General features: G+C 36.0%; 1 protein-coding gene across 2 annotated transcripts in view; it reads left to right on the forward strand.

Moving 5' to 3' along the window:
* STT3B (STT3 oligosaccharyltransferase complex catalytic subunit B) overlaps positions 1-4,118 on the forward strand; it is a 104,054-nt gene extending 99,936 nt beyond the window's left edge. The window contains exon 16 of one of the 2 annotated variants that reach the window (XM_033212883.1): positions 2,480-4,118. In XM_033212883.1, the coding sequence (XP_033068774.1) occupies positions 2,480-2,560 (81 nt within the window). In that variant the 3' untranslated portion in view covers positions 2,561-4,118. The remainder of the gene's footprint in view (positions 1-2,479) is intronic. The other variant, XM_033212884.1, reaches the window with a different exon arrangement.
* The last annotated feature ends 7,631 nt before the right edge of the window (positions 4,119-11,749 follow it).

Consider the following 11,749-nt stretch of genomic DNA (forward strand, 5'->3'; position numbering starts at 1 on the left):
GTTAAGGTTCATTATAAGGTACTATGCTTACAATACCGATTATTATTAGACTAACTTCCGTTCTCGCTTTTTAAGGATGCTTAGGTTTACATAGCTCAGATCAGCTATTTTATTTTATATCATTGAAACAACTGTCTTAACTTTTTGTTTATTAAAATATACATCAAATATATTCAAAATACAGATGATTTTAATTTGTACTATGAAAGTGCTGAATATTAATGGTGTGATATGTCAATGGAAGCTTTTTGTATGAATATTTTATGTGCCAGATGTAAATTACCAAATCTAGACTAATGTATTTAAAGATGTCACATAGAGTTGACATTCATTATGTTAGTCATAGAAAACTCATCATCTTTAGGTAAAATAACATTAAGAAATCAGATGATTGTCACAGCTATGAGGTAGGAGAAACTGGTGAGTCACACCAGTACACAAGGCAAATGCTGCTAGTCTCAAAGCAGTTACTCCTAAGATATCTAACTAACTAAGGTGTACTTTTTATGCAGAAAGAGGGCTGTTGAACTTGTCTGATGATATAGACCCCAAAGGCAGTGAATTTTCTTAATTTGACCTCTTTTGCCTTCCCATCATTTTCCCAAAATAAATGTGAATGGATAAATAAAACATAATCTGTCTTGTGTGCCCAAAACATATATTCTGGTAGCCAATAACATATTTTGACGTTCTGGTTTCCATGGTTTAGATGTTTTGTACTAGCACTATGAAGGAATGCTTTTTATACTTTCCTTTCTCTACCCTGGTTTTGACTTTGGAGGAGGAGGGTATACATAACAGCATCCATTCTGAGAGTTTAGCGGCCATCACAAAGCCGGCATGACTAAGGTGCTAGAAATTCTAGTCCAGGCTGCAGAAAAGGTTTTTTGGCATGGTGCACTGCCAGTAGGAGAAAAGCACCCTGAGGGCTGTTATACACTTGGGTATTCCTGGGGCACATCATAAGACCTTATAGAAAAAGTATCCTGTTAGGATCTGGATGTAATGATAATATAGGAACTACTAGATCTGGTTTGAATTTTTAAAAATTGTACCCTCTGAAGTTTCTTTCTTTTTGCCTTAATAAAATCAGTTCAACAATAAGGTAACATAATGGGGTTAACAAGTTAGCAGTAGCTAATTTTTAGTACCTTAAGAAGGATTGCATTTTGCCTTGTGTTCTCATCCCTGTTAGAAACTGCTTTAAATTGTCTTGAATTGAACATCATAAGTAAAGGAACATGATGCAGGATTTACCCAGTTTCTGAAACTTCTGAGAGTTGTATTTAAATGTGAAAATTGAATTGAGTGGTCAGTCTCTTGAGTCTTTTGCCTCTGTTAACCCAGAGCTTTGACGGTGCATTAAATTACTTATTTTCAAAAAATATTTGGTGTCTTCAATATCTCAGGCTGTGTATCAGATTGAAAGACATATGTGCCTATGATTTATCCTGTAGGGTTCTAACATAAATATTTTTGCAGAAATTTGTACCACTACATTTGCAGTAATTTGTTTCTAATACTAGCAAACGTCTATTAAAAGTATTTTAGACCGGGCGCAGTGGCTCAAGCCTGTAATCCCAGCACTTTGGGAGGCCGAGACGGGCAGATCACGAGGTCAGGAGATCGAGACCATCCTGGCTAACACGGTGAAACCCCGTCTCTACTAAAAATACAAAAAACTAGCCAGGCGAGGTGGAGGACACCTGTAGTCCCAGCTGCTCGGGAGGCTGAGGCAGGAAAATGGCGGGAACCTGGGAGGCGGAGCTTACAGTGAGCTGAGATTGCGCCACTGCACTCCAGCCTGGGCGACAGAGCAAGACTCCGTCTCAAAAAAAAAAAAAAAAGAAAAGAAAAGGTATTTTAGTGGGATACTGAATTGTTAAGAAAAATATTTTATTTTTAAAAGATGTATGAAGCTGAAGGAATGTTGTTTTGCTTTACATTTTCAATTGCTTATTTTCTTACCTAAAAGATTATTTTTAGAGAATGTGCCAAGTGATTATATCTCTCAGTTTTATAGATGGTTACAGTCATGCTCATTTTACAGAAAACAGGGACTCTTTAAGAGTTACTAAATTAACTTGTTTTTCTGGCACACACCTAATTTCCTGGAGGCTAAACCAGGAGCAGCATTACCATTTCTGATTCCTTAGTCTAGTGTTATGTATTCTCTCTTGCCTGGAAAGTTGAATAACTACAGCTCAGCACTCTTTGGTTGAGAAGAGAACTGAAGATTCATTCACTTGATGGTGAGGATGTCTAGGAACCTAGTCCTTTCACCTTAGATGTCTTAGTGTACTCAGGTAAGAAACACCACTAACACTTTAGTGGCATTCACTGAACTATTCAAGGAATCCAGTCACAAGAAGAGCAAAGAGCTTACTAAGTTGTCATAGTGCGGTAAATCATGTGTGTGTATAGGTTTTTTAATCAGTAAGAAACCTGCATTAATGCTATGTGTTTTGTTTTTTTATAGACTACCAAAAGGAAGCGTGGCTACATTAAAAATAAGCTGGTTTTTAAGAAAGGCAAGAAAATATCTAAGAAGACTGTTTAAATGCACTGTTCTGGTTCCTAACTTGAAGCAGTTGTCCTTGTGAGAACCGGTCTTTGCCTTTAGCTCATGTCGTGTTTCACAGCAACAGAGGGTACAGAACCATCGCTGGTCCGGGTTAATATACAAAATTTTCTGGCAATGCCTGATTAAAAAAATAAAATTGGCTTGTTGAGAACAGCTGTTTTCGATTTCCAATGTGAAGCAAGACAGAGCACTGCTGTAAATGTCTAGCAGCAGATTTTTTTTTATTGGTACATATTATCCTTCAAATCTGAGAATTTGGACTAATTGCACCAAAGAACCCTCTAATTTGGTCCCTGGCACATGCATACTTGTCAATGTTTTTATTCTTTTTCAAGACCTGCATTTTATTTGAATTACCCAAATAGCAATATGTAAAATACAAGTGACAAAAGGTGATGAGAGCTTCTTGAACCAGTAAACTAGTACAGGTCTGAGAAAGACATATTAGAAAAATAATTATACTTCCTTGAATTATATTTATTTTCATGTTTCTCCAATGCAAAGAATGTTTCATCAAATGTACATTTTCTGTTGCTTACTGTTTGCTCTGAGAAGAAGCTGCTGTTTCAAAGATGGACCTCTGAGTAGCTAATTGATTCAAGTAGTTTTTTTATGTTGACACATTATTACTGCTGTTAGCAGTTGTTTTCACCAGGTACTTACAGAGCAGATTTCATACATTGTTCATTCAAGGGCTAAATTTATATTCTTTGGAAATCGTGGCAACTACACAGGATGTTGCTTACCAGGATAGAGTTTTGGTATCTTAGTACTGATGTTAGCACTATGTTTACATGCAGAAGATTAAGGAAAAAACCCTTAAAGTGGACAGGTGTCCAAAGTTCATTTTCTGTGACTCATCAAAATGGCAAAAGACTTGTAACAACTTTGCCTGGACTTTTCTTATTTTAAAACAGTTTCATCCATCACAGTGATTTTGTTCTCTGCTCCATGTGTTTTAATCCCTTAAGCATTTGATGAAACACTCTTTAATGCTATATGCATTTTCTTACTTTTATTAAAAATGTGACAATTGTCAAAAAGTGCACTAAAATGTAAATGGAGATTGAACAAGTTCACTTTCCAGCTTATAGGCAACTTTATACAGACTTGAACATTTTCTCCAGTTGTTTAGTAAAAGTGAAAGAGAAAGGGTTTTTCCTGCCACAGGATAGAACTTTTTTTTATATAACAAGCATAACACACCACTGCTTTTGGTGGAAAAGTGCAGAATAGTATGTACCTTTTATGAAGAAAAATGTAATTTACAATGTTCAGTGAGAATGTTACTGCTGATTTTCTTTTCCAAGGTGTAGAATATTCTTTGATTTATAGAATTCATTTTTGACCCAGATGATGGTTCTTTTACAGAACAATAAAATGGCTGAACATTTTCACAAATAGAGTGTAACGAAGTCTGGATTTCTGATACCTTGTCATTTGGGGGATTTTATTTTACTTTGTTGCTTTAAAATTCAATGCAGAGAAGTTGTTGACTGTAGGGGAAATAAAGTTAATTCAAATTTTGTGTTAAGCGTTGTTTTTTACAAATCTTTTGGTTTTGAAAGGAATTAGTACCGAACACATATCTCCTCCTTCCTTGTTCACTATCACAAAGGTTGTAAAGAAAATGTGTGGAAAGAAATACGTTAAGATTATTTCATCTTAGACCAAGCTATTTTGCCGCCTTTTACCCTGGAATGAAAATCTCGGTTTTTTGGGTTTTTGTTTTTTGTTTTGGAAGGGATTTGAGGAGGGGAAACACCTCACCAACTAGGAGTTTTATCTCTATGTAAATAAGGATAGGAACCTAACAAAACCATCCATGAAGTTCTGGTAATGAAATGTCGTCTCAGTATAGAATTTTCTCATTAGACAAATCTCAAAGACCCCCCACCTTTCTCAGGAAACAACATTTTGGTTCAGTGTATCTTGTCAGTAAAATACCATATTGTACGTGTTTAAGCACTTGCAGCACAAAAGTGAATACATTGGAATGTAGGATAATTGACTCAAAATATTCTTTAGATCTCTTAATTAATTTCTTGTGTAGTCACTAACATTGTACACCAAAGGAACTTAAAGATCGTGGCCGTGAAGTTTTAGACTATAAAATAGCTTTTAGGCTGTAGTGCTTTGTAGTATAAATAAGGCAGCAAGTCCAAAGACAAAATTCACCTGTAAGACTTACATTGTAACCTACTTGAGTTTATAGTTGTGGAGTTTTAATTCATTTACATTCTGGGCCATGACCAAGTAACCAGAGGACTAAAAGAGTATAAAAGCGTCCTGTAGTGAGTTTCCATAACCAAGGGGGCTGTAAGATCATGAAATTTGGAGCTGTTTCTCCTCTTTAAAAAATTATTTGTAAAATAGATATTAAATAAAATTTACCAACTTAACCATTTTGAAGTATGCAGCTCAATAGTGAAGTACATTTACATTGTTGTGCAACCAGTCTCCAGAACTCTTCGTCTTGCTGTAGCTGCTGCTGCTTAATGCTGGTTTTGCCATGTTGCCCATAATCCTCAGTCGAGATAGATGGAGTAATGAATAAATGTTGAGCTCAACAGCTGTCTGCCATGGAAATGGTAGGAAATTGAGACAGACCAAAAACAGTAATGAAATATGATGTCTTATTGTGAAATGTAACACAGAGAACATGAAAGTGTACAGTTGACCCTTGGATAACATGAGTTGCACAAATGGATTTTCTTCAATAAATTGAAAAAATTTGGCCGGGCGCAACGCCTCACACCTGTAATCCCAGCACTTTGGGAGGCCGAGGTGGGCGGGTCATTTGAGGTTAGGAGTTTGAGACCAGCCTTGCCAACGTGGTGAAACCTCGTCTCTACTAAAAATACAAAAAAATTAGCTGGACGTGGTGGTGGGTGCCTGTAGTCCCAACTGCTCTGGAGGCTGAGGCTGGAGAATTGCTTGAAACTGGGAGGCAGAGGTTGCAGTGAGCCGAGATCACGCCACTGCACTGCAGCCTGGGCAACAGTGAGACGCTGTCTCAAAAAAACCTATATAGTTAATGTATTGAAACATTTTTTGGAGATTTACAGCAATTTGAAAAAAGCTTGCAAATAGCCTAGAAATATTTTTAAAGTTAAGAAAAAGCTATGTGATTAATGCACAAAGTATATAGATACTACTTTTTTTGCTGGTGATTTGAGACAGTCTTGCTCCATCACTCAGGCTGGAGTGCAGTGACGTGATCTTGGCTTACTGCAACCTCCACCTCCTAGGTTCAGGCGATTCTCGTGCCTCAGGCTCCCAAGCAGCAGGAACTGCAGGTGCCCACCATCATCCCTGGCTAATTTATGTATTTTTAGTAGAGATGGGGTTTCATCATGTTGGCCGTGCTTATCTTGAACTTGTGGCTTCAAGTGATCCACTTGTCATGACCTTCCAAAGTGCTGGGATTACAGGCGTGAGTCACTGCACCTGGCCTAGGTACTACTGTTTTATCATTTACTGCCATAAAATATATATGTCTATATCATATGTTAAGATTTATCAAAACTTAAGCTCACTGAGTACATGGTGCCATTCACAGTTGAGAAATGTAAACCAATGTAAAGCCATATTAAATCATAACTGCATATGTACTGTACTATAGTAATTAGCCATCTCCTGTTGCTGTTGTGAGAGCAAGTGTTGCTAGTATCCACTTAAAACACCGTATGTGACACCACTGTTTTATAGCCTATTACTGGTTATGTTTTGGGAGACTCAAAGTTTTATGTGAATTGTTGACTGGCGGTCATTGTTCAGGGGTCAACTTAGTGAATTAGTGCAAAGTGAGCAACTTCGTAGCCATGACACAGGTCAAGAGAACAGAACAGTGCCAATACTCCAGAAGTTTCCTCATGACCCTTTGTGGTCACTATCCTGTCCCACTTTCCTCTCCAAAAGGTAATCATTATACTGGTGTTTATTGGTACTTTGATTTATGGTTTTACCACTTCAGTATTTCTCTCTAAACATGTTTTGGCGCATCTATTTGAACTATAGAAATGGAATAAGAGAGTATGTATTATTTATATCTGTCTTCTTTTGCCCAGTATTTGTGAAATACATCAAGGTTATTGCAGCTACACGTGTTTGTTTGTTTGTTTTCATTGATATATATAGTATTCCTTGTGTGTGTCTATAGTTTGCTTTCACATACACATATCCATTTTGTTGTTAAAGGGTATTTACATTGTTTCCAGTTTGAGGATATTACCAACAGTGCTAAAGGAATACTCTTTTACATCTCCCTTGGTGCTTATATGCGTATATTTCTGTGGGTGTTTACATAAAAGTGGAATTGATGGGTTACTTCCATATCCCAATCAACCCTTGTCATTTTTTAAATTTTGCCTCTCTGGTGGGTGAATAATGATTTGTCATCGTGTTTAGTTTGATATTTCTAGGTTATTAAGTTTGGCCATTTAGAGATCTCCCTTTTATAAGGTGTTGGTTCTGATACATTTCTCCTATTTTCTTTAATTTATTATGTTAATAGGAATTATTTGTCTTGTTGTATATAAGGCCTTCATTTGTGTTGCAAATTGCCTAGGAATTAATAATTTTAATATAGTCTATTTCCATCTCTTGTATATCTATACAAAATGTTTTCCTCACTTGAAGCCATATGGTCTGCTGTGTTTTCCAGAAAATTTATTGTTCTACTTTGCAGTCCACCTATAATTCATTTGTTGAGTACAATGTGAATTGTTTTTGTTTTAAGGGGTTTTATTGGCATATGTATATCTAAATGACATAGCACCATTTATTGAAAAGACAGTTCATTTCCTACAGCTCTTCACTATCCCTTTTGTAGTAAGTCATATGTCCATATATGCATCTATTTCTAGACCCTGTGTTATATTCCATAGAGCTCTGTGTTGACTTAACATATAGCTTTAAGATAATTCAGAAAATATGGTAGAGAAAGTCCATCTGTCCCTCCATTGTTCCTTAATTTGCCTTGCTTTTTCATACAAATTGTAGAATCAGGTTAAGTTCCACCAAAAAAAAAAAAAAAAAAAAAACCCCAACAACAACAACCCTGTTGAGCTTTTGATTTGGCAGTGAATATAGATCATTTGGGAAAAATGAACACCTTTAAAATATTGAGTCTCGTGTCCATGAGCCCCGTGGCATATCCTTCCATTTATGCAGGCCTTTACTTTGTTTTATTGCTTTTGAAGACCTTGCACATTTTCATAACTTTCATTCCAAGGTATATGTTATTTTTTAATAAATACTATCTCATAAAATTAGATTTTCTGTCTTAGCATATAAAAATAGTTGATTTTTGTATGTTGAAATTACTAAACTTTTAGCAATTTCACTTTTTTTGTTGTGAACATAACTTCGGAATAATGACAATTTTATTTCTCCTTTTCTAATCATTATATATTTATATTTCTTGCTTTGCTTCACTGGCTAGGACACACACCCAGTATAGTACTGCAAAGAAAAGGCAACATCTTGCTTTCTTCTCTCACAGGGGTAGCTTTTGACAGTTCACCCTTTTAAGTTTGTTTGCTGTATATTTTCTATAGATACCTTTGATCAGATTAAGGACATTACTGTTTGCTGTGAGTTTTTTAATCATGAGTAGTTTTGTTTCTCAAGTAGTTTTTTCTTTCATTCATTGAGATGATGCTGATTTTTCTCCTTTAATCTGGTACATGAATTACAGAGACTTTGTTCACAAGGTTAAATTAAATGAAACTTGTATTCCTGGAATAGTGATTTATGCTTGGTGAAATTTACTGATGAAACCATTTGGGCCTGGAGTTCTGTTGCAAATGCTTTTAATTATAGATTACGTTTCACAGATACAGGATTATTTCAGTTTTTTACTCCTTGTTTCCATTTTGGTGAGTTGTTTTCAAGGAATTCATCGAAAATTTCAGTTCGGTTAAAGTAAAATCTGGTACATGAATTACAGAGACTTTGTTCACAAGGTTAAATTAAATGAAACTTGTATTCCTGGAATAGTGATTTATGCTTGGTGAAATTTACTGATGAAACCATTTGGGCCTGGAGTTCTGTTGCAAATGCTTTTAATTATAGATTACGTTTCACAGATACAGGATTATTTCAGTTTTTTACTCCTTGTTTCCATTTTGGTGAGTTGTTTTCAAGGAATTCATCGAAAATTTCAGTTCGGTTAAAGTAAAATTGTTAACAGTATCAATTGTTTTAATGTCTGCAGTTTCTATTGGTGTTCCCTTTTAATTATAAATATTGCATTTTTTTTCCCCTTGAATTCATACTTCTTCCCCCGACCTCTGCCATACACACACTTTTTTCCCCGATTTTCCTTGGCAGGTTTTTTTTTTTTTTCCTTTACATCGATTTTATTAGCTGTTTTTTTTTTTTTCTTTCAAAGAGCACCTTCTCGCTTTAATATTTTCTACAGTGTTATTTCATTATTTTGTGCCATGTCCTTGGGGTCGGCGGAGGGCAATATTCTTTTAAACTTGGTGTGTTGATTTTTTCTTTTTTAATGTATTGTTAGATTTACTGCAAGCATAATTTAACCTCCATTCTCACAGGTTTTGAGGTGACTAAATGTCATTATGTATATTTAATTTCCATTGTACTTCTTTTTTAAAACCATGGATTATTTACATGTACTTTGTAAAAATTTACAAATATGGTGGTTTTCTAATATACTTTTATTATCAACTTCTACCTTTGTTGAATTGTAGTCAGAGACTCTATAATTTTAATCCTTTGAAATTGCTTGAGGCTTGCTCTGTGACTCGACTTATGGCCAATTTATAAACATATAGAATATTATTATATTTTGCCAATAAAACATAGGGTCAAATGAGCACATGGTGCTTTCAAAGACATAAGTGTGTTTTGATTTTTTTTTTTTTTTTTTTTTTTTGAGACGACGTTTTGCTCTTGTTGCCCAGGCTGGAGTGCGATGGCGCGATCTCGGCTCACTGCAGCCTCTGCCTCCTGGATTCAAGCAGTTCTCCTGCCTCAGCCTCCTGAGTAGCTGGGATTACAGGCTCCCTCTACCATGCCTGGCTAATTTTTTGTATTTTTAGTAGAGATGGGGTTTTACCATGTTGGCGAGGCTGGTCTCAGACTCCTGACCTTCAGGTGATCCACCCGCCTCGGCCTCCCAAAGTGCTAGAACTACAGGTGTGAGCCACTGTGCCCAGCCAAACATAAATAGTTTACATATATATAATTTTTCTCCATATGTCCCTGAAAACAATGTGTGTTCTTTTGGCAATTCTTGGGCATACTGCTTGAATCTTTTGTGGCTATTTTGTTATTTTCTGAGAAGAATGTACTGAAATCACGATTATTATAGATTGTGTAATTCTCCTTCAATTATGAGTTTATATGTTTTGATTCCATATTAACAAGTCCATACACATTTGGAGCCTGTATCTTACTTACTGGTAAATTGAGCCTTCAGCTTTTTAGAAATGTCAGACAATTTTTAATAAGACTTTTTGTTAAAAGCCTATTTCTGATTAATAATAGCATTATGTCAACATTGTTATGGTGTTCACATAATGTATGTTTATTATTTTTCTAATATATCCCACTTTGGATTTGTTGAGCTTTTAATTTTGTGACTTGTTGGTTTTCATCAGTTTTTTTTGAAGTTCTCTATCTCTTTAAATGTTCCTTCTTCCCCTATTCTCAGTACTTTCCTTCTGAGAGTCCAATTAAACATAATTAGACCTTCTTACGCGTAATTTCTCCACTCTCTCCCTCCTCTCTCCTTTTGCCTCTCCATTCACTCCTTAAGTCAGCTATGTCTCTTTTTATACTTTACACCTGACCAATGAAATTCCCAATCTTATGGCTATTTAACATAGAATAATTTTCAATTGTATCTGATAAATCTATTATCTAGAGCTCTTGTGGGTCTTGTTTCTATCGCATAGTGGGTCTTTTTTTCTGCTGCTTGTTGTTCCTGTGGTCTTCTGATGGGCATGTGTTTGTGTTTTAGACATTATATTTAATAAATAGTATGAGTCAGTTTAGGCCTAAAGTGTTTTACTTTACAGGATTTATTTATTTTTTTTTTTTGAATCAGGGTCTGTCACTCAGGCTGGAATGCAGTGGTATGACCCTGCAGCCTCCAACTCCTACATTTCAGTGATCCCTTCCACCTCAGCCTCCTGAGTAGCTTGGATTACAGGTATGAGCAACCATGTGCAGCCTATGCTTTACAGATTTTTTTTTTTTTTTGGCCAGGTAACTAGCAGAGCTAATAAACCAGAAACACCTTAATTCAATTTATGAAGGGATTAATATTATATACAAAGCTAGCCTGCCATCCCCATAAGGGCTAGTTCATTATTCTCAGGCTGAAATTCTCTGAGGATTTCATCCAAGCAGATAGGAATATTTGTCCTCATAGTCCTACGAAGTCATTAAAATTGGTATTCAACTCTGTCAGTTTCCCAAGGAAAAATGGCCCCAAATGCCAAACTTAACCTCAGAATTTGTCTTCTTGATTCTGGCCTGCTAATATTGCTTTGGTTCGGTTAAGTTTTGAAGCGGGTATTGTTCAGCTTTTCTAATTGTTGTTAGCTGGGTAGTTGGTTAAAACTCCCTATTATTAGAAATCCCTATTATTAAAAATGGAATATTAGCAATAAAATCTGTGATCTTTGAATCGCAGAACATATCTAATGTTTAATGTTTCTTACATCTTTCCCACTATCTGTATAGTAGCTAGACATTGCCAGTTCTAATTTTGTGCCACCCAGAGATAGTCACAATCTCCATTTTACTTAGAAAAAACAGTCCAATAAAATGCTATATTTTCAATTTCTAAATCCTTTTGGGTTTTTTTTTTTGAGACAGAGTCTTGCTGTCGCCAGGCTGGAGTGCTGTGGCGCGATCTTGGCTCACTCCAACCTCTGCCTCCTGGGTTCAAGCGATTCTTCTGCCCCAGCCTCCCAAGTAGCTGGGACTACATATGCGCGTAGCTGGGACTACATATGCGCGCCACCATGCCCAGCTAATTTTTGTATTTTTAGTAGAGACGGGGTTTTACCATGTTGGCCAGGATGGCCTCAATCTTTTTTTGTTGTTGTTTTTGAGATGGAGTCTCACTGTGTTGCCCAGGCTGGAGTGCAGTGGTGCAATCTCAGCTCACTGCAACCTCTGCCT

The sequence above is a fragment of the Trachypithecus francoisi genome, unplaced genomic scaffold, assembly GCF_009764315.1.
Source record: "Trachypithecus francoisi isolate TF-2019V2 unplaced genomic scaffold, Tfra_2.0 Lachesis_group0, whole genome shotgun sequence".
Taxonomy (NCBI): Eukaryota; Metazoa; Chordata; class Mammalia; order Primates; family Cercopithecidae; genus Trachypithecus; species Trachypithecus francoisi.